At 35.0% G+C, this 24,507-nt stretch overlaps 1 protein-coding gene across 2 annotated transcripts; it reads left to right on the forward strand.

Moving 5' to 3' along the window:
- Positions 1-129: 129 nt before the first annotated feature.
- LOC311185604 (uncharacterized protein C12orf50 homolog) lies at positions 130-18,946 on the forward strand (the record flags this gene model as incomplete). 2 transcript variants are annotated; one of them, XM_084256260.1, is made up of 13 exons in its annotated part: positions 130-183; positions 1,582-1,701; positions 2,055-2,175; positions 6,516-6,674; positions 7,628-7,705; positions 7,787-7,900; positions 9,751-9,861; positions 11,590-11,697; positions 13,047-13,163; positions 14,600-14,704; positions 14,937-15,137; positions 16,762-16,854; positions 18,921-18,946. In XM_084256260.1, 13 exons carry the CDS (start codon positions 130-132, stop codon positions 18,944-18,946), a joined length of 1,407 nt encoding a protein of 468 aa, XP_084112386.1. The 2 variants fall into 2 exon arrangements, with proteins under 2 accessions (XP_084112386.1, XP_084112387.1); XM_084256261.1 differs by lacking the exons at positions 130-183; positions 13,047-13,163 and having other exon boundaries at positions 1,690-1,701.
- Positions 18,947-24,507: the final 5,561 nt, after the last annotated feature.

Genomic DNA, 24,507 nt, shown 5'->3' on the forward strand with positions numbered 1-24,507 from the left:
AGGAATACTACTGCTAGCCTGAAAGACTGTGGAAAAGAAATTCTTTTTCCCCCTTACACACTGATAGTTCTTATATTTGCATTCCTGCAATTTTTATAATAAAAAAACATTGGATTAGCATCAAGAGAAATGGCAGAAGTTGGGAATGACTGCTATTACTTTTTTAATTCCACATGCATTAAGGTAAATATTGTACAATTTATGGTACTTCACATGCTTAAGCTTTTTAGTAAAATGAAGAAAAATAGGGCAATATGCATTGCTATCAATTTACTATTTTCCAACAATATAGTTGATGTATTCAAAAACTAAAGTGAAAGCTTATCATTTATCTTTGATGTGGTAATTTTTTTAGGAAATCTGGGATAATTTAATATTATAATTGTTTTGAAACTATTCTTATATATGCCAGTTACATGCCCATAGCTTTTTAATATTCCTTAAAAGTGCTTAAATATAGGCACTTTTGCCTATATTATGATGGCTTCTTGAGATATCAGACTCCTAATAAGGAAATATTATATCATCATACTGTTTTGGTTAATGTGATTCCAGCCACAGACGTTCAAATAGTTAAATTCAGGTCATTATCAAACTTAGTTTAATATATTGAATTGTTTTCCTGTCTAAAATTCATTAACCCAATTGCTGAATTTTCCCTGGTCAGAAGTCTAACATCAAATATTTGTTTTGGAGAAAGGAAAAGAAGTAATATAAACAAATATGTCAAATATGAATTCAAATGTATAAAGGTAAATGGGAAAATTATTTATTCTATGAGATTATGAAACCAAATAAATGTAGAAACTTGATGTTTGGAATTTAATGTTCATGCCACAATGAACCTGATGAAAGACATGTCCAGTTTAAAGTGTTGTGTCTCTGCAAGGAAATCCCGCTTTGTAGGGGTTAGATCTACTTCCTCTGCCTGTTTCCTTGTGATTAAACCCTGGAATGATAACTAATACTAGAATTTGTTTCATCTGGGCAGAGGTTTGTCTGTTTTATTGCTATCTCCCTAAGTAACACAATGATTGATGGAGGAGGAAGTTCTCAACAAATAATTAAATGAATTTATAAAATATAATAATAGCGGTCGTACTAACACGTAACAGTATCTCCATAGCCTGAGTGAAGCAACATAATTAAATGAAAGGATTAATGGACATTGTCTCACAAATTAGAATATTCTGTTGATTCTTTCGAAAATGTGTATTTTCTGGCTTTCTTTAGGAAGAGAAATTAGATTGTTCTAGCATTGAACAGTGATCAAGAGTATCACTGGTCTCATTTATTTATCATTAGTGAACCAGGATTAACTGATTATCAAGATTAGCAATTTATCAGTGACTTGTGATATGTACTTTTTAATCATTATTTGTGAGTCTCTAAAATGAAGCTAATTTGCTAAAATGTAAGCTATGGCCTTATTTGTGGTATTTTTTGTAATGCTAATTTGATCTACTCATTTTCTTTAATTAGCAACTTACTGTTGTTGAACACTATTGTTCTTATATTGAGTTTTCTACATTGTTTACTTTTTTCTTTTAGGGTTCTACATTGTTTACCTTTTTCTTTTAGGGTTCCCAGTGCCGATTCCGACACTGTGAAGAGGCCCTTGGCAGTGACACTGTGTGCTCTTTATGGAGAGAGGGAAAATGTTTAGATCCACTTTGCAGATTTAGACACATGGAAATGCAGGTAGAATTGCTCAGCAGCATCATGTTTGTTAAAAGTTTCTCCCTTCAATAATATATAATGATATCCTTAGAACAAGATAGAGAGGCAATGATTCTTCATTTCCCTAGGTAATTTCAGGGATTTTCCACTTCTCTTAACTTAGATTTGCCAAAAAAAAAGGAGGAATATATTTTAGGAACATCCATTGCATCCTTCAAGCAGCAAAGCTTAGAAAAACTGAAAGCCGAGGAACACATATGATCCTGCATCAGCCATTGCAGTTGTTTTTATCACATTACGTTGTGTTGTAGCTCACTGTGTATATTTTGAATATGTCTTCTGATCATTACATTTCCCCCACCTCCTTTGTCTAGCAAAACTGCAGTATTTCATGCTTCTGGGAAACTCAACCTCTTGGTTGTGTGAAGATCAGTTGTATCTTTTATCACAGCAAGCCTCGAAATATCAATGGATTATTTTTGCCACCAAGTAGCAGTGAGTATATTTTTTTAAATAACATGGACATACCATATTATAACCTGGTTTTGAAGTAGCCACCTAGAGTCACACTTTAAATAAGATATGATGAGAAAGAGTAATGTGGTTTAATAGCTTCTGGATGATTGAGGATGATTCTATTAAGAATTTTGATTTGAAGCTTAGAATGTGATCATGTAGCTAACAAGATGAAGTGAGCAGAGAGCAAATTAAACTTTTTCAGACTCTTGTATGTAAAGTGTACTCTATTCATCTGAAAAGTGAGGTAACTACTAACTTCACAGTTAAAAGGAAGCTGTCTCAGTAAAGCAGCACAGAACTCAAGTGAGGTTACTCCCTGTGTACGTACAAGAAGATCTCAGAGGTGGGAGAGCAAGGGCATGATCTGGCTTGCATACTTCTGCTTCTGGGAAAACACTATATGGTCCTTGTACAGAAAATATAATCCCATTGCTGCAAAAACTGGCTGTTTGGGATTTGAAAGTTGGGTTTTGAATAATCTTTGGCAAATGGAGACCTTAAAATTAGGTGCCCTTGATTTATGTTTCTAGATAACTCTCAAGTTTTGTCATGCGTATCATGCTGCAATCACTATCTCTGTTCCTCAATAGCCTGTCACCATCACAAATATGGGAATCATAGCTAGTTCCCTTGTCAATGCTTCCCACAATGTCTGGAGCACAAACATGTAATAAAACTAGATATATGGATACATGGATAGGGAATGGATAACTACTAAATAGTTAACCTTCCAAGATGAAAGTTATTGAGCTTATTTAAGTGATTCACTTGGCTCCATTGTTTTACATTTAGTGGGTTTTTAATTTCATGAGGAACATTCCAGGAATTCTTTATGTCTAGCTATAATAGTTTGCTTCCTACTATCTATGGGTGAAATTATTATCTCAAACTACCTCTTTCAGGACTTGAATAAAACAGAGTGCATCACTGAGCAGAGAACTGGTAGAATGTCTGTGTAACTGACAGTTCTTGGGCTCCCCACCATTACACATGTCCTGGACTAAGTTCTACAAGGATAAATATTATTATTTTCATTTTTTAGACATAGAACCTGGGGGTCAAAGATAACTATGGCTTAATGTTAATTTAGGAGTAAGCTTTTCCCTCTGCCAAGTAAAGTCACAACTAAATTCATGCACTGGGCGCAAACATGCAAACTATTTCTGATGTTTCAACTCCAGAACCACTGTGATACTCTTATATGTAAATTAGATGTCAGCCCTCCAGTGGTTTTCATGTTATTCAGAGTAAAATCAGAGTCCTAACAAAAGCTTAAGTGACCCTACTTGATGAGGTGTCCTGTTAATTCTCTGAATTTATCTCCCAAAACTAATTTACTTGTTCTCTCTGCTCCTACCATACTAGTTGCATTGCTTTCCCTAGAGCATGCTCTCCTGCTCCTGTTTTAGGGGTTTTGCATGAAATACTTTTCTCTCAATATCCTTTTGAATAGCTCTTTTATCTCTTCAAGACCTTACTTTACTTCTATATCACCATTTAATGAGTGAATATTTATTTGAAATGTTGTCAGCCTGCCTATTTCCTACATAGATATTTACTAACTTTGGGGCAGGGGAGGGGGTATTCCTTACAATGTTCTCAGATACAATGTAATTTACTTGTTTACTGTGTCTATTTTTTTTTTGTCTGTTTTCTCATAGGATGAAAGCTCCATAAGAGCAGGAATCTTTATTTTGTTCTTTGTAGAATCCCCAGTGCCTAACATAGAGCATAGTTCTATGTAAACTTTTAACTTTTTGCATAGTGGCTAATTCTACCCCAAAATGTCTTGACTAGTATATATTCAATTTAGTAGATAACTATTTTCCCTCTGCCCAGACACATGTCTATGCTCTAGGAAAGTGCATTTAATTTCCAGTCTGTAGAAACTACCAACATCATTTGAAGTGTGTATTGAATTGCTTCACTATCTAATCATATTGAAAATATTTCAGTACCTCTGAAGGTATAATTTGATCTTTTCACCTACCCACCAAGGTTCATTTTTAACCAAAACTGAGAACATAAGTCTTCTCACCTTAGACAAAGAATCAGGTTGTATTTTTCTTAAAATCTACATTTTTATGTTTCAGTAAGTACATGCAATAAATTCAGGGTGAATTATAATTTTCGGAAAACAAAATATACAACTAAGTATCATTTTATATATAGCATTGTGCCACTTATATATAATTTTGTCAGATCAAAATAAGATAATTATAAGAATTTCCTAGGCATTTCTGAGTAGATTGCTTTTCTTTGTGAGTGGGATAGGAACCTGTTCTTTCTCCCATAGTATACAATAGAGATTAATTTACGGACAGACTGCTCCTCTTAAGAAACTCCCTACCTCTTGCTAAAAACAATTTTCTGAAAACACAGTAGCTCAAACATTGAAGCAACTACTCATCTACTTGGCTTATTGCTATGCTATTCTATAATGATCAATTGTTAGTATATTTTGATTTTTATTCATTCTAAGTCAGGGTCTTAGAGATGCTTTGGGCAAGATTGGGCCACTTTAAACATACCTTGGATCAGCTCACTTCAGAAGGTGTAATCTAAATGACTATGCACATGTAACCCTTTTAAGTCTTGAAAAGCCATTGTCAAATAATCTTTTGTTAAATGGTTTCATAAACACTTTGACTTGAAGATCTGAGTCAGCAAAGCATAGACTACTAATATTGCATATGTGTTTGTGTGGATAAGACACAGAAGAAGACAATTATGGATGGTCATCAGAAAACAATTCAATTCAGTTCTTTCTGCTTTAGGAAGAGAATCTAAGTGCCATAACCCACACGGTTTTGACCCCTGGAACACCTGTGTTTAAATGAGAGAGATTTCATTTTGACTGGACATTGGTTCTATTCTCATCTGTGATCCAAAGTGATTCTAAAAGTGCAAAAAAAAATGTGGTACTCAAATGTGGGTTCTCCAGACATAACATTTGTTAATTGTGTCTGATACCTCCACAAAATTTCTTCTCACAAACAGTATAAACTGAAAATCTGAATTTTAAGAACATGAAAGTTATGAGAAATGAGAAAATTCCATATTCAGGGCTTTCAAATAATCTCTTATATTAAATGTCTTCTGTGTGTTAACACTGTACTGAGCACTCTGCATCCTCAGTTTCTCTTTTCCACCTACCTTAATGGCACTGAGGATGCAGAGTGCTCAGTACAGTGTTAACACACAGAAGACATTTAATATGAAGCAAGCATTATTTGCCAAGCCACTGAATATGATTTTCCTCCTTAATTTATCAATAACTCTTCCATGTTCATTAATAATGAGAATTTTCAGTTCTATATCTGTCTTGTGAGATATAGGCCTTTATTTTATAAAGTGGAGAAAAGACTATTGTGAACTGTTCTCAAGCAAATCAGTTTTATGGGGAAAATAGATGTCAAAACTGATCTAGAATAAGGTTAATTGCTTTCAAGTTATTGGAATGGCACCATAGAAGTGATCAAATAGTGGTTGACCCACTATTGCTATGGGGACCTTCTATTGGGTCACTGCTCTGACCCAATACCCTAGTTATATGATCATTGATTTAAGGCAGTGATTTCCAAACTGGAATGATTTAATAAGTTCCTGAGACATTAAAAAAAAATAAGCAGATTCCCATCAGATGTTAAGCAGGCAAAGACCCAAAAGATATTTTGAATATTCTCTTTAGTTGATCCAGATTTGGTAACTACTGGTTTATAAAACAAAGGGAGTTGAATTAGTAATGATAGAAGATCCATGTACTCACTAACTTTTTAAATTATTTGCTGGTTAGTTTTGCAGGTTACAGAACATTTAAATATGAACTAGAGGTTTGACAAATCTGATCAAGTATGACCGATAGAGGAATCTGAAAGTTTCATTCTCTTCACTTTGAGTAATCACCCCGCAGCCATAGAAAATGAGTCCAATTGGATATTTTCCTTTTTTGACATATGTTTTGTGCCATTATAAGCTATATCTTTTGAGTGTGCTTTTGTTCATTTGTCATAATGTCATTAGTTATTCTTACTCCACAGGGCTAATGTAAGAATAGATTAGTGCTTGTGATAATTTTGCATTCATACCAAAAGTGTGATATACAAATCATGACTATAATTACTAGCTGAAGTGCATGAATTAGCATATTTTCTACATCTTACAGGCAAAACATTGATTTTTTTTTGTTCTATTCGAGAAATAAGAAGAGACACCTTTTAACAAAATACACAGTTAATTAGAGGGCAATTGTCGATCGTTGAGCATGCATATATTATGTGTCTTGAAAGGATTGAAATTCTACATTTTCTTTATAGATATCACAGTACAGAAAGAAACTCAGGAAGGCATACCTTCCCCAACACAGAGTCAGGAACCCCTGAAACCCCAGGAGAATATATCACGACCCATTCATCACCCTTTAGTTTTAAAAACTAAATTTGAGGATGAAGAAGAGGAAGGAGAAGAACAAAACGGTCAGTAAATATTTTCTCATGTTTACAACATATGTACAAAAGCCTCATGATATATTCTACCAATTTGTTTAACTAGTAGTTTATAATGTAAAAATATAAGGTAGATTCTGGTGAGAAATAATTTCAACTTATAGTATATTAAATGATCATAATCTACTTTATTCTATATGATTAGATAGTTGTCTATAAGATTATAATCATTTAGATTGGAAGGTTTTCATGGTAAAATGCAGGAAAACAGATCAGTTAAATATGTGCATTGTTTGTAGGTATACTAATTACCTCTTTTATTTATATATAAATTAACTGTTTATAAGACACGTTGATATACATGTGTATCTCTCTACCTGACTATTACATGATTACATCTATCTCCCATTTAACCCTTAACATTATAGAGGTTCAAAGAAAAGTAAACAATTTATAAAGCACTGTCATCTGCACTGTCCCAGGTTATCTTTGCCCAAGTATAAAAAGAACTCAGTCTTTTTGCATCCTAGCTCACACTATTTCTCCTGTATCTTTATAGCACTGTTGTGCCAATAAGTGTGGACAAACATGATAAACATACAGAAAAATAAACTCTCACTCTATCTTTACCCTGGGATGTGTCCTTCATGGGCTTCAGGCACCCAGAGTGTCTGTGCTTAGGACTATATAGAAATATTTCTCTTTTTGTACACATCTCCCAAGTCTATATCCTCCTCCAAACAAGCAAATATCATCCTAACATATGAGGCTCTACCTCCAGCATAACAGTCATTTATTTCTTTTGATTGATTCTTTCTTATCTAGAAATAGAGCAATTAGCAATGTTTTCTAGTATGCAAAGTTATTGATTTTAAAAATAAATAAATCATGAGAATAATGTTTGGGATTTTTCATTCTGGTTTATAAATTTTCAGATTATTTGGCTTTGGGATAATTTAATTTAAAAACAATATATCCTATAGATGCTTCTGGTTTATGGACAAAGACTCCTGAAGAAATTGAAGAAAAAAGAGCCATAAAGGAAATGTGTTATAAATCTGGTAAGCCATCAAACATTTGTGGATCTGCAAATGCTTGATGCAACAAATATACTAACCATTACTTTTCTTGTGGGAGATTAGGTGGATACTACAGATTTCATACTCCTCCAGATAGTTCATCATCAAAAAGCGTATCCTCTACAGCAGAAAAAGAGTTAGAAAAACCTATGGAAAATGGCAGTGAATTGCAAGAAGGTAAGTAGTGAAAAGGCAGCATTTCAAGGTGATGTATAAGAGATAGGTTGTGAATTATTTAGTAAGATGTACTTGAGAGTTAAATAATAAATAATACATGAAAATTGAGAGTGAGGAGGAAGTGCTTTTATGGGGTAACCTAAATTTAATATGAAAATCTGCCATTAATATAAGTATGTTTCCCCAGAGGAGCCACAGAATGTGTAGACTTCATAAACACATGGTAATACTACATACCTATGCAGTAATTCTGTGAATAATTTGCTTTTATCATTTTACATGTCTTTGAAAAGAAATCTCCCTATGAAATAGATATAGATTTTTCTTTATTAATATAAAAAAAAGCTGGCCATAGAACATAAGGGAAATCATGATGCTACTGATAGAACAAGGATGTAGTTATTCATCGTCTGAGTGCTTTCTGTCTATCAGGCAATTTCAGGAGTTACACAGGTGGGTCATTTCAAGGCTGAGCCTTTCATGGATTTTGTGCTTTGGTAAATCTGATTTTGCTGCTGGTGAACATTTTCCCCTTGGAGACAAGATAACAGAAACATTTTCTCGGTATAAAATCAGAAACTCAGAGAAAATCTATGAGTTTATATAAAGTTCTTGTCTAGAATGAGCTGAAAAATAAATTTTGCAGCAGTCAGATTTGAATCCTTTCTTTCCTGTATTAAAAAAAAACATTGAAGGAAAAGTCTTCCTGTATCAAAATATGCATATAAAATAAAGTATATGATAGAATAACATGCCTGTCTTGCAAGTGCAATATGTGGCAAACTATTTATTCGTAATGGCAGTAGGTGGCAGCATCACACTATGAGATAGGAGCACAATCAGCAAGACTTGTTTGATAGGTGGGAGCCTTCTGGAGAAGGACAGATTGTCAGCACTATCCTAAAGAGAAACAAAGTCATAACAGAAAACATACTAACATTGAATATATAAAATGGCAGATTATAGAGACAATTGTATGCTTTTTCATTTTATGTTATGATTTCAAAAGCTTTTATTTTATTAAAATATCAATTAATTTAGGAACACCCTTTCCCCAGATTTTGCCCAAATGTTAGCATTGTACACACTTGATTTTTCACTCTCTAAATATAAATATTGTTGTTACTTTCTGAACTATTGGAGAGTAATTTGCACACTTGATATCCCTTTCCTCTTAAATAACTGTGGTGTAAATATCAAAATAAAGGAATTGCCACTGATACAGTATTTTTGCAGATTTCACCAACTCTGTCATTTATATCATTTTTAGGAAAATGAGTATTTTTTCCTCTGGTTTGGAATCCAATTCACTTCAATCCAGTGTGACTGATTGAAGGTTGCATTTGATTGTTGTGTCTTCTACTCTATAAACTATTCTAGTTTGTTTTAAAAGAAAATTATCCAGAGATGTAAGAAAAATGGAGAAAGTTTTTAATTATCACAGTGTAGTTAGCATTATGTAGACAACAGTAAACTAATATTTTTTACTCAATTTGTTCTTGGTGAACAGATAAAAAGAAACACATATTATAAAACTTACCATTTGAAAAATATGTCAAATAGACTAAATATATTATACTGACACAATAGTGATAGATAGCCTAAATTTTTATGTTATCATTTGATAAAGTATCCAAATAGAAAAATAAATTTGCTTTCTGCTTTCCTGATAGTTTTAAAATTTTCTGGAAATTCATGACTTTATAAATTTATTGCTCATCATATCACTATGCAAAAAATATTTGCATTAACTTTAAGACTTTTTTTCTATCATGATATATTCTATCATAAACTTGTAATGGTCCCTAGGTGATAGTTTGGTTTTCTGTTTGTTTGTTTTTCATTTCTAGGGGATGGTCTTACAGTTCCAACAAAATTTAGTCTATCTGAAAGGCAAGGTGAGATAAAAGCATCATTGGATAGGAAACCAAGGACTGACATTGCTGCTTTTGAAAATGGAGGTGAGTTAATTTATTACCTTTTGATTCTGAATATATCACCATATAATGAGTCTGAATTTTCTCTCTCATAGTTAATTTTGTTTCACTATTTTTTACCTACTCGTGGGAATTTGTGCTCAGTGTGCAAGATACTCCATTTTCCATATTTTTGAGAAATCTGGTACATAGTGTGTGTGTGTGTGTGTGTGTAACTCCATGCTATAATGAATTCAGTTTTCATATATGCTCTTATACTATCACAGAGGAAGAAACAAAGGGTACAATTAATGAAGTCCTTGTTGCTTTTGAGTGTCTACATAATTATAAATGTATAATTTACGCCAAAGCATCACATCTTGATTATGGATTACAGCTTAAACAATTTTGGAACTACATTCTAGCTTAAGCATTTTTATTATTTGGCAGAAAATTCCAAATCTTTGTGTTATTTCTTTTTCTCCTGGCCAGAAGAATGTGGTTGAGAGCATGGGGGTGATGTTTCCTGCTCTCCTTGTTTCATCCATTTTCAACTATTTTCTGTCTATACTTTTTTTATACAACACAATTTGATTTTTTTCTCTCCTTTCTCTTTTAGCTTCAGAAGGTTTAGACTAGCTGTCTGTAGTTGCCTTGAAGCAATAAACGTTAGCTATAAATAGAGAACATTGGTGGTTTTTCCCAATGGAGTTCACATTTTCTATATTACCTGACAGTGAATGTAACTGTAGCCAGCCAACCTGGCCATTTCTAATTTTACTTTTCAGTGAAGTAGTATTAAGTTATATCATCTTTTTGGTTAATAAAATGTTATTTTCAACCACTGATAAACTGATGTTTTTATATAAAAGATAAAATTTTCTGGGCCTCCCCTGCTGGTGCAGACGGTTGAGCGCCGTGCTGTGAAGCTGTCCGCAGCCTCTGCAGTGCTGGTTCGATCCCGGCCGGCCAGGGAGAAACCCACATGGTGCAGCAGACCTATCCTATCTTGCCCGCTGCTCCCCTCAGCAGTGTATTTCATCAGTCTGCCTGGTTCTGTTCCCCACTCTGTCTCTGGTGAATCCTCTCACCCTCCCGCGCATCTGGCCTGTACCCCAGTTCTTGTATAAATAAATAAATAAATAAATCTTAAAAAAAAGATAAAATTTTCTCTGTGTTGTGATAATAAGGAAAATATTTCCTAGATTTGGGCTTAGAAAATGTGAGGATGTCATTATACTTTCAATAATCTGTCTAATAATGTTGATAAGAGTAATAAACTGCTTAACCAACCACACTAATAGAATGTTAAATTTTTCCATCATCTAGTATGCTGGGTTTCTGGCATACCTAGTCAAAATTGTTGATTTTTCAGGTATTATAATGTTCCTCATTTCATTAAGAATCAGAACATCGTGGGTATATGTTATGGAACAATATAAACAAATATAGACCCCTGCATTTATAAGTAGCCTTGAAAGGTGAATCATCAGAAATTAAAATTATAATTAGAATATTTTAGTTTAAAGGAAAATTGTGTAGTCTGAGTTCTTGAAGTTATTTATATGTAAGTACACATACTTCATATTCAGATACATATAGATATAAATGTATAATCTAAACAAAACATATATCACTATGATGTGGTGTCACTGGGAAGAATTTAAGCAAGAATAGATCAAAGGGATTGTGTAGAGGGTATTTCTGTATTGAAATAAAGAGTTTTGTTCAACTTTCTGACATAGTGTCACTGACAGTAAGGTATTGTCATAGGAGGTGATTGTTATGTTCCACAGAGGATCATATTTCTTGGAGTAGACGAAAATGAAGCTTTAAACGAAGAGAAAGAAACCTCCATGTCAAAATGTTCAAACACTAAAGGTAATGAACAATTTTATCATTTTGATCCATTTGTAATTTGGATAGATAAGTTAGAAAGATAAACTTAATTGTTGTAAAAAGCAAATACAAAAGGCAAGGTAGTAAATAACAATAACACTATATTCATTAAGAGTCAAGGACCCTAAGGTTCCTATTTGGTTCTCTACCTAATTGTTTCAACAGAAAACTATACTTTTTTTAAATTTTAATTTCCTTATCTGAAAAATAGCCTGTTGGACTACATAATTTCTGAGACTCTTATTAGCTCTAAAATTGTTGGTTCTCTAAACTGGTAATACAAAATTCTTTTCAGTTTCTTTTTCTGTCTTCAGTATCAATGAATTTTCTTAAAAGCTTTGTGAAGACTGTAGAGCATTAATCTTTTCACGACTTCCATGATTTCTATATTTTGTAATTATTACTAATTGTAGTCTGTGAATTATCAAGAGATGTGATTAAAAAATATACCGACTATAACGTTAAAATGCCTTTATCGTGCTTAGAGTTCCTCCACCTGATATCTGTCTTCAGGGCAGCTCTATCAGCCACAGACTAAAAGTACAGCTGGACTGTATTTAAAGGATTTCACATAATCTCCATCCAAATATTCACCACTATTTTTCACTTTCACTACTATTTTCCCCACCATTAAATAAATGTTCTCAAGAATCAAAAAAGGCACTTATGTTTAAATTATTCTCATTTAAGTGTCTCTTCCTCTCTCACTCAGAGATGGGAAAGTTTGGTCCAATCAATCAAAATCACTCTTTCCAACTAGAATAGTAGCCATTGCCCACATGTGGGCTATTTAAATTTAATTAAGTTAAATAAAATTAGAAAATTATTTCCTCCACTGTAGTAATAATATCATAGCACTCGATGTCCACATGACTAGTGGTTATCATTTCTGATGCACAGAAATGCATCATTCTGATGAACAGCACAGATTTAGAATATTTCCTTCATCGTGGAAGGTATGATTGGAAATAGCCTTGTTCCAAAGCATAGAATAAGCATAAGTTGATACATTAAAAAAAATTTGGAGCCCCAATTTAAATTAGCACACTTGATGTGAAATTGCTAGCCTTTTAATTCTTTTGTGTAGTAGAATTAAAAATATTGCCATAAAGACATAATTTACATACTGAAGATAGTGACTGTATTTCTGGATTATTAATGTTTTGTTAGTGACAAATTTTGGGAATGCAGTATGATAATAAGGGAATTTCAATGACTACATAATATATTAAAGAGTTATACTCATCATATAATATTTGAAAAGTGAAATAGCAACTGAAACACTTCTTTTACTAATACTGATATTTTATTTTCTTAATTTGCTTTAAAAGATAACAAGGACAGTCCTCATCCAAAGCGTTCCCTAACTACCCGGCTAGTACCTACTACGCATGTATTAAATGCAACTGAGAATATCAGTATGAAGTGCAGAGAGGACCCCTCTTCAAGTGAGACATTAGCTCTATCATTTTTTGGCCTTAGATATTTTTGTTTTATCGTGGATTTGCTTTGCTTATTTGAAATAGAAATTTAAAAAAAAGAAAAACAGGATGGTTTGAAAATTATTCAGTATTAAGAATTAAACACACAATATTCTTCTACTAACTCTGACAAATGAATTGTTATTTAGGACCTAGTAAATTAAAATTAATAGTTGCCCACTAGTTTAATTTAGGTTTTAAAATTACTAACATACGACCTTCTTGGAAGATTCATTAATACAACATTTTAAATTTAACCCATAGAGGATTACATTGACAAGGTTGTTTTCATCATGTTTTGGATTTTTTTTTAAACTTCTCTTTGCCATTCAGTACTCTGAGCTACTTCTCTTGATACAATTAAGACTCATGGATCTTCCTCTCTGTTTCCTTCCCTACTTTCTTCTTTCCCTTATTTCATTTATTGAATCTCTATAGTATTATTGGATCCCAGCTAGGCACTGAAGGGAACCATAATGGTTTGCCCCCAAGAAGCTCAGGTTAGTGGCACTTGTTAAATATGGTTTCCAAATTTTAGGAGTTGGAGCTTTGAGAGTAAAGATGGAACATGATACTTGGAGAGGGGGCGGTGAATCAGAGTTTTACTGAAGGATTTAAACATATACTGAGTTTGGAGAGCTAGAGCAAAAACAGATTATTCCACTTACAGAGCGCTGATGTATCCCACATAGTCCTCTTGCTGTTCATTTTCTCTGTGCAGTAGTTACTTGTAAATCTTCATGATCTCTGCATAGAAAGAAAACAAAGAGCGCCTCTCTACTAAATTGTTTCAAGATTCTCTGGAGAAATGTACTTTAGGAAAACTGATCATACATAAAACAATTTTGATGCTAAATGATACAAGTAAAAGGTGAATAATTTAGTGCTTAGCACTTCCAAATTATAATGATTCAGTCTGATTTCACCAAACTATCTGTATACACAAGTTTTTGAGCTCTTAAAAGAATAAGATTTACTAGGAAGCATTTTTTAATCCAACTTCTTAGGAAATAATAGTTTTGGTTAAAAAAGTACAAAAAGATTTATATTCAAAATAGCAATTCTGAAACTACTTAAATAACATTATAATTAGATTTATAATTATATTTGGAATGTACTTTTATGTTCTTTTAATAGAATCCACATTTCCTCTGGAGAAAAGCATTTTTCTTTGAGGAATACTACTTACTGAAAGTTTTCTCATCAATCAATTTCCAAGATAGTTTTTTATTGTCACTTAAAAATAAATCACCCTTTGTTCTAGAAAGTAAAGTACTAGGGTGGTGCATTTATTTTTTTTCTCTTGCTTGACATGTGAATGCACAGATATGTAATTATCACCTACAGTAATTTTCAGATGAAAGCATCTCTAAAAAACTGTAAAAACTTGTATCTTCTCTAAGTGAATGATGTCCAGCCTGTGAGAAAGCCTCATTTTAAAGGTGTGAAAAAAAGAAAATGGATTTATGATGAATCAAAGAACTTTCCTGGCCCAGGAATGCGGAGAGGTAAAGCGACTATATATTTGCTACTCCTAAATTGTAATTTGAAGAGAAATTAAATGTCAAATATTTTCTACCTTAAAAAAATTCTTGTGCAACAAATTATTTTAGATGTCAGCCTAACTTCTATAAATTTAGTTCTTCCATTGTGTCATCAAATACTTTAAATGCAATATGTTATGGATGGGTATGAAACCAATTTATCTTATCCATCACCTCTTCCTCTCTTTTACAACAGTACAAGCCCCAAATCCCAAAAATAAAATGAGTTACCATCGCAATAATAAAAGCAGAAATGCTGAGAATGCCCCCTATATCCATGTTCAGAGAGAGGCTGTCAGGACAGCGACATTGAACGCACCTCCCCGCAACAGGCCCTCAAATGGGTCCTACAGTAAAGTGGATGTTAATAAGGAACCCAAACTCAACCTCTGTCCAGGTGAGGCTCTTAAGTTACATGGCTTACTCAAGTCTGAGGATTTCATTTCCATGGAATTCCGTGATGGTGCAGTTAATCTTCATTGCTCCCCACCCCCTCTTCTTTTCCCAGGCCACCACCATCACATCATGGAAAGCTAGTGAAAGGGTTTCTTCCATCACGTATAGGAGTGCACATGATTTAAAGGATACGGAAGAAAACTCAAGTAGGGTGCAGCTGACTTAACATTGAACCTTCCTACAGTTTTGTCTCAGAGCACTGCACTTTGTTCCCAATGGATAGCTTTATTTCACTCTTGAGGATTGTTTTCAAATGGTTGACATTTTCTTGTTCCACTAACTGCATTGTTCAATTATCACTTTCAGGCCAGTGCTGTGGCTTTTCTTTAGGCCTTCATGATTACTTTCTGAAAGGGTTAGTTTGGGGGTTAACTGCAATATTTTTGGCAACCTCTCCTCTCTCCCACCAAGCACAGATTGCTTCTAAATCATTTCATCATGTAATAGGCAAAGCCATAGCACCTGTCAGGATGGAGGAGGACACAGAAGGAGGGAACGGAATCACTTTTTCTTCCTGTCTCAGATGGATTTTACTCTTTTGAAGTTGGGTTTCAGTTTTTCAACGTAACAAAAGGCCACTCAATTCCTTATAATTTCATGTTTGTGTTTTCCTATGTTCACAGTCTAGTTAGTAGAATTCTAAAACTTCTATGTCTTTCTAAGTTCCCTTCTTCTACAATTGTAATAAAAGTTAGCTTCATTTAAATTGTTTTCCCCCTACTTGTTTTAGAGTAGAATGATGTATGGATGTATATATGGAAATAGGATATTCTTAGGTGAAACAGGTTTCACATCTTATTTATTACTACTATTTCCTTATTTTGTGAGTGGATGACTGTGAAGAATACAATGTCCACAAGAACAGTTTGGTGTCATTGTCTGGATGTGTGTGAAGGTGGCCACCCTGTGATCACTATTGTTTTTCCATCTTTAGAGCAAATGTTAACACAGGGGAAAAAGCAAATAGATTCTTGGTATTATTATGGTTCATGGTTTAAGAAATCACAGTTGCACAGTAATATTTGAATATACAAGTACAATGTGCTAGATGAGAGTTAGGATATAGATCTGTTCAAGAAAGTAGAGATTTAAGGAACAAGACAGTAGACAGATACTTTGGTTTCCTGAGACAGCAATATCACTGTGGTAGAGCAAGTACTGCCTTTAGGTGAGTCACTTCAAGGAAAGGAAAGAGGGCTCTTCTTTTCTTTCTTTCCTTTTGAAAATATCCTCTACTACTAATAGCAGAATTATATGTTATATTAAGGTAAAGTAAGACAATGAGATATATTGATCTGGTTTAAATATCATGCACTCCTGCAGTTTAACCTCAAAGAAGAGAGCCTTATTTGAAGAATTGACAATCATGAGATGTGCAACCGTGTTTACTGACAACTTGAATGGTTTTAACAAACTTACTTATACCCCTGATGCTTCAGCTTTGAAATTGTGAAATGAATTACTTAGAATAGCTTCACTTGTTAGATGTTTATAACTTTGAAACAGTCTGGGGATATGGTTTTAAGATTATAAAATATTAACTACTGTCTTCACTTTTTCCTCAGATAAATATATGTCAACATCGTATAATGGTTCAGCCTGGCGAAAAAGAATTCCTTTTTCAAAAACATATTCAAAAACTGAGAAGATATATACAGGTAAATATTTACTAGTGATTTTAGTGTATCATACAACTTTGAAAATGAGGGACAGTTTTTAAATTCAAGCAACATAATTTAGAAAACATGACGACTAAAATTTTCATGATCTATACGAACACTTCTTGGAGTTTAGTCGTCTTGTCTACTAGCAGTTAATTTTGTTTTGCTTTATTGTGTTCTCCTTCACCTATTTTTGTTATCAGAAATCATTTGATATATTTTTCTCCTTAGCTACCAGTGTAGCAGTTGTAGCAATTATATAATATGCTAAGAGGCATCCTTTGTTGGACTACAAAGCAAATACACAAAGATATATTTTGACACACAATATTAAAGCCCTACCATATATGCTGTAGATAAATATTGGCTGGTGCAGACTGACAGGGTACCTAAGATGAAGTTTCTAGGCTAGGAGGTTTGGAGTGGCTGTGGTCTCCCCTTGCTGTGCTTGGTGCACTGGGAGGGGCTGGGGATTGTGGAGCCTCTCCAGGGTAGAGATTGGCAGCGCATCCAACCAGCCATTTGGCAGCCTAGCCATGTGGTGGCGTTCCCTGGGGTGGGCAATGCTTACACATACACTAAAGGTGGGCTAGTTCCTACTCAGGTGATTAGAATGCAAACTGAAATTTGAAAAACCTCAGACCACTGATCTGGGCCACCCACTAGTCACCAACCAATGACCCAGACCTTATTGAGACCAAGGATTATTGAAATGATAAGCTGTCACACAGTTAGGAAACCATTCTCCTCTGTCTTGAACACTAGATAGGCTCAGCAACAGAATGTGGAGAAGTGGGGAAAAAAGCTTGAGAAAGAATTTCAAATCTGAAATTCAAATCTGAATGTGGTTTTGAAATATAAGTGTAAAATAACAAAGAAGTCCCTGAAGTGGACTATGCTTAATTTCAAAGAACTATATTAATTTTCCATATCAGGCAGAATGGGGACATAGAGTCAACATTTGAACAGAGTTATCGCATAATAAAGTTAGTTTTCTTATGTACCTGAGCTTCTGACCACATAATAAAGGTAGTTTTCTTATGTACCTGAGCTTCTGACTGGGAAATTCGTGACCCCTACATGCTGATTTTTTTCCAATTGTCATCACCAAGGTAGGAAGAGAAGCATTAGCTTATGTTTCTTTTTCTGTACTTTCTGCTCTGGCACAGAGGATGAATTTAAGCATTTACTAGTGGACGGAAGGACTGCCAGAAAGAGGAGGCAGAATGGCCTCCCTGGTGGCCTAGGGGTTAAGTCTCAGCACTATTACCTCTGTGGCCTGAGTTCAAACCCCAGCCAGGGAGGTGACACACCTGGCACAGCAGACCCCTCCTGTCTTGCCTGCTCTCCCCTCAGCAGTGTATTTCAGTAGACTGGCCTATTCTGCTCCCCGCTCTATCTCTGGTGAATCCTTTCATCCTCCACAACTCTGGCCTATACCCCAGTTCTTCTACACGAAAAACAAACAAACAAAGGAATGAGTAAATAAATAACCTATAATTAAGAGAGAGAGAGAAAAGGCAGAAAATGCAAACTGCCATCAGTTATTCCTCATAAGGAATATGTGGGAGCTAATGTCACAGAATTGTAAATGGGGGAGAGAGCCTTACAGGAAAGTGCTGTTGAATATGAGGATAATGCAATAGCAGAGAAAAATGTGTCTGTGCGAATAGAGGAAGGAGCTAAAGGCAATGAGAGATGTCATTTTCACTGTCAGCCTTTCCTTGAGGTCTCATGTCCTCTCTGATAGGGATAGAGCAGATATGACCCAGGGAGTCTGTCTCAATCCTATTCATTTTGGGTGTCCCTTCTGTAGCCATCTATAGGGAATTATTTCCATTCCTTTATACCCTTATATCCAAATTCAAAACACAATAAGCTTTGTAGAGAAGTAGAATTGGTTCGAATGACATTTTGAAAATTTATAAATTAAAACAATAAGCACAGTGTCATTTTGCCTTTAGACTTATGGTAAGTAATGAGCAAAAGAAATGCAAAATGCTGGTGTCATGAAGAATGCTAAAAAGAATATAATTTAAATATTTTTTGTGTTTTATTATTAGAGCCAAGAAGAAATGGGAGCAAGTAAACCTGGAGGTTGAGAGAAGAGAAAATTGAGAAAAGAGAAAAGTGCCAGACGTCATCTGATTTACAATCAAAAATGAAAATTCAAAGAATGAGATATTCAAGTACTATATACTGGATAGCCAAAGATGATAAAATGCAAATTCTGAAAATAAGATGCAGGAAGTACATTGTGCTCTTTCAAAACTGATAAAAATGCAAATTACAAACAGCTGCCTGTGTATTTATATAGGTCTGGAATTTATTCGATGCATTGCCACAAACATTTAATAAAATTTAAAAGTTTGACAATTAAAATCATTCTTTAATTGTAAGCTAAGTTAGATTGCACAGATTGAGGAGTAAAATTGTGTCTTTGATCTTTGTTTTGCAATTTTTTTTACTGTAAAAACCTCCCATTTTCTTCTTTACCTAAGTTTTAAGCAGAGCCCTCAGGGATGAAAACAGATAAAGAGTAAACAAATTCAATGAAGTTCCAGGGTTACAGTTTAGTGATGAGTATGTTAGAGGAATTCCAGAAGAAATGCTTGTGATGTGTTGTGAAAAGAGACATAGATTGGTTTATTATGCAGGGCAGTTGCTGAACAATGTCTTTTAATTGGCAGCTATGAAATTATCTGCTGAGATGAGCTATACTCAGACTGAAAAATAAACATGTTCCTACCAAGAGAACAAAAATTATACTATCATATTGGTGAAAAGAACTTGATAAAGGAAAAACTGTGAATTAATAACATGGTATCCCAAAAGTCCGAGTGAGGTTTTAAAGCTGTAGTAATTCTAGGAGCATAATGCTTACAAACAGGAGACACCATTTGAAAACTATTTCCATTTCTTTTGCACTTCTTTAGAACTGAGTATTAAGAATAATGTGTTTTTATTTAATTTTAAAAATATCATCTGCAGAATCCTTGAAATAAAAATTCTGAATTCTTCAAATTTAATTAAATTTTCTAACAATGTCTTTGTAAATTTCTGGCACTTATATTTCTGAGTTTTTTAAACTCAGAACGTCACTAACTTTGGGACACTGTGTATATTTGCATTCTTCTTGGCGTTATTGTTAGCCTCTTTTACAATATTTATTGCCAGGGTATGTGGCAGAGGAGTAGGACAGCAGGGTTCTTAGAAATATATTAAAACAGGGGACTCCCTCAGCACTATGAAGCTATGGGCAGCCACTGCAGCATGAGTTCAATCCCTGGAGCTGAACCACATGGTGCAGCAGACCTAACTTGTCTCACCCACTGCTCCCCTTAGCAATATATTTTAGTCAATTGGCCTGTTCTGCTACCCATTCTGTCTGGTGAATTCTCTCACCCCCTGCAACTTTGGCCTACATACACCCCAGCTCGTCTATGCATAAATAAATAAAATATAAATCTTTTTTTAAAAAAGATTTATTTTTTATTTATTTATACAAGCACTGGGTACAGTCAGAAGCGCGTGAGGGTAAGAGAATTCACCAGAGCCAGAGCGGGGAGCAAAGCAGGCAGAAGGACCGAAGTACACTGCTGAGGGGAGCAGCAGGTGGCAGGAGAGGTCTGCGCGCCATGTGGGACCCTCCTCCGGTGGCCGGGGAGCAGCCAGGGATCGAACCGGCGCTGCAGAGGCTTCAGACAGCTTTGCAACCCAGTGCTCAACTGCTGCGCCACCGGAGAGGCCCAAAATAAATCTTTTTTTATAAAAAGAAATATTTGAAAACATTTTATAGACTATAGTTCCAGTTTGTGGAATAATAAACCTTAGTCTGGTGTCTTATAGTGCTCTGTATACCCACTTTCAAAAACATGAGGATAATTTTGTCTTTACCAGTACAACAAATAGAAATGAAAGCTGTGCCTGCAAAATACCTTGATGAGATAGATTTGAGAAGGATCGATCCCATGGTCTAGATGGAGACTGACAGGAAACATCCTGTAATTCCATTTATACAAAGATCTGTGTCCTTCCAAAAATTCACCTACTGATGGAGAAAAGGCTCTAAGAAGTCTAATCAAGACATCATTCTTGAAGTATAGATTCTCAGTATGTATCTTTATTATATGCAAAGAATTAGCGAAGAAAGAGAGACATCTGAAAGAAAGGATGGCTATTATTCTTCGCAACATGTACATGCATTATTCCTATGTAAATGAAAACTTTTATTATGGCAAACTTTAAAGGACCTAGGGCAGTAATCAACCCTGATTTTATATTTGTGACTTGGGACAAAGGCAATTGATTTATTTGTGAGTAAACTAGTAGTCAAGAAAGAAGGAGATGATGAACCCTAAAATAAGAATAGAAGATGATAAAGATAGATGAACAACTGAAAATTAGTAAGTCCAGGCCTCCTCTGGTGGTGCAGGTGGTTGAGCGCAGCGCTGTGAAGCTCTCCGCAGCCAGTGCAGCACGAGTTCATTCCCAGCCAGCCAGGGAGCTACCCACATGGCGAGGCTGACTTCTGTCTCGCCTGCTGCTCCCCTCAGCAGTGTATTTCAGTCAATCTGCCTGTTCTGTTCCCCACTCTGTCTCTGGTGGATTCTCTCACCCGCACATCTGGCCTGTACCCCCAATTAAATAAATAAACACATTTCTTAAAAAAAAAAAATTTAGTAAGTCCAAAAGAAGCTAGGCTTGTCCACTCTTAAATATACAAGATTACAAGAAATATATTGAAACTTGTTTCATATAGCTAGCGGTGAGCAGTGGCTTTTCCCCTGCCCCCCTCCCTGGTAGCCTAGTATTTTCCTTTTTTTTAATTTGTTCATTTTTAAACAATGTTTGCTTCCCACCCTCCCCCAACCAGGTGTAGCCCCCATAGAATTTGCTTTTCTAGCACATACAAACTCTCAGAGTATTTCAATGGAGTTCCATGATCCTACTCTTTCCAAAATGCAGCGGTAATAAAAGTGATAATAAGAGAAACATTTGTTGGATACTTAATTTATTAATTTGTGAGGGCTGCCATAACACCACATACTGAGTGGTTCAAATCTATTGTGTTCTAGTTCTGGAGACAAGTCCAAAATCAGAGCTGATTACAACTGAGGGGTGTGAGAGATGGAGCTATTCTAGTTTTGTCTCTTTGACTTGTAGATCATCTTCTTGGGTTTATTTATGTCATCTTCCTTCTATGTGTGCTCTTGTATTCAAATTTTCTCTTTTATAAAGACGTGGAATTGTTGGGGGTATCATATATCCTGAATGAACTCCACCCTCTGATGTTTCAGGGATGCCATCCTACCTCCATGTCAAAAATATCCTAGGCACGGAAAATTACAACTCCCACCATGACTTCTTCAAAGGGGATTGCTGGGAACTAAGATGCAGTTTAGCACCCATGCTTGGTATAAAGCCATACACATGTGCTCCCGTGGGCTCTTGGTTTAACCTGCCTTCAGTGTGCACCAAAAGTCCCAGCTCAAAGAGCATTACCAGTAGGACAGATTGAGCAATTAATCTCTCCCTCCCTCCATCTTCTCATTTCCCTTGTAAACAAATCTTTTGTTAGTCTTTTCCTGTGTGCCTGCCCTTGAGTCTTGTCCTGAGTTTTTTTTTTTTAAAGATTTATTTATTTATGCATACAAGAACTGGGGTACAGGCCAGAGGTGTGGAGGGTGAGAGGATTCAATAGAGCAGAGTAGGGAACAGAACAGACAGACTGACTGAAATACACTGCTGAGGGGAAGCAGCAGGCGAGACAGGAGAGGTCTGCTGTGCCATGTGGGTCTCCTCCCTGGCTGGAGATTGAACTCGTGCTGCAGTGGCTGCTGATATAGCTTCATAGGTTGTGTCTTAATCCCTTGCACCACCCGGGAGGCCCCTTGTGTTGAGTTTTTAAGCACACAGGTGAGGACTCATACCCAGGCTATCCCATTTCCCTTGCTAACTATGGGCCTCTAGTCCTTATTTAAGTCAATCAAGCCAACTATTCTACCAACCAATCAACCAAAAATGCTACAGCTTGTTCTACTTCTAGGTCTAGCAGCAAAGAATGTTGGCAGGGGTCAGTCCAGAACGTGTTCAGCATTGTCTAAATGGAAAGTATCTCAGGGCTGATCTCAGGGTGGAGTGGCTGCCTGATCTCATATGGGGGTGGAGTGGCTGCTTCTATTGACAAAGGGGGTGAAATGATTCACCAGAGACAGAGCGGGGAGCAGAACAGGCAGATCTACTGAAATAAACTGCCAAGGGGAGCAGTGGGTGAGACAGAAAAGGTCTGCTGTGCCCTAAGTGGCTTAGTTCCCTGGCTGGGATAGAACTGAGGCTGTAGCAGTAATAGCACTGAGAAAACTCCTAGGCCACCAGGGATGCGCCAATATTTTGTGTATTTCTGTTGCACATCATAATATGGAATTACCAGTGCTCTCTTTTCTACTAGAAATAGAATCACTAGTGTCTTTGATCAGATTAGAGAGCCAATTCAAGAAACCCCAGAACTGATTCAGAAAATTCATTCAGAAAACTTAAGATTATGTTTCTATAGAGTGACTCTCAGTACCAAAATCTATATTAGGGTTCTTCAGATAAATAGTAACCACCAAATAAATAGTAACTGCTATGCAAAAAAGTTAATTGTAAAAAATTAAAGCATGCATCTTTAGTTCCCAGCAATGTGCTAAAATATTCAGAGCAAAACTTCCTGGAATAACACATCTAAATTTGTCATATTAACAAAAAGCAACATAAAAAAACACCTTAGTGCATGACTAAAAAGATGAGGAAAAAAAGGGATTTCCTTATAGGCCAGAATGACAAAGAGGGACTCCAGAGGCAAGAAAACTTTTTATCCTGGAAGTATTTATAGATCCTTGGTGCTGTAGAGCTTGGGGTGTCATGGTCCACAAATGACAAAATAAGACTAAATTTAGGCCATGGGAACAGGATCAGGATTGAGAACCTCACAAAAGACCAGGAACCATTAAAGGTGGTGCCTTCTGAGAGCACTAGAATAAGCAGGCTTGCAAACACAATCGGTGTGAATACATATTTCCTTATCTTAGAATTTCTAAAGATCTAAATTTTTTCATGTGAAATCTGGGTTTCAACCCACATTATCAAAATATTCCAACAAACTTCAAGTAAAAAATTTGTTATAAAGTATTAAAATTCAAAGTATTCAAACTATAAAGTATTATAAATTCATAGTTTTTATAGTATTATAGTATTATAAATACTATAAAGTATTATAAATTATAAAAATTTTGTAAAGTAATGTAAAATTGGTAGTGTCTCCTGGCAACTAGATGAAGCAAAAAGTTTCTGTTTTCTGGTTGCTAAATTCAAACATCAAGTATTTGTCAAAGATAAAGTTTCAAGTAACATAAATTTGTAATACAAAATGGAATATATAGAAACAGATATTGAGTGAATAGTAGCAATTACAGTATCAATAAGTTCAACAAAAAATAGAATGCACTGAACATATGAAAATTTGAAAAATATGAAACATTGACAAAAGGTTATAGACAATGACTAAAAATATTTGAAAAGAAACCATGTAAAACATTTAAAAGTGAAAGTAAGTAAAGGGAAAAAAATGGGGCCTCCCTGGAGCCGCAAGATGCAACCTATGAAAGT

This window comes from Talpa europaea, assembly GCF_964194135.1.
Source record: "Talpa europaea genome assembly, chromosome: 15".
NCBI lineage: Eukaryota > Metazoa > Chordata > Mammalia > Eulipotyphla > Talpidae > Talpa > Talpa europaea.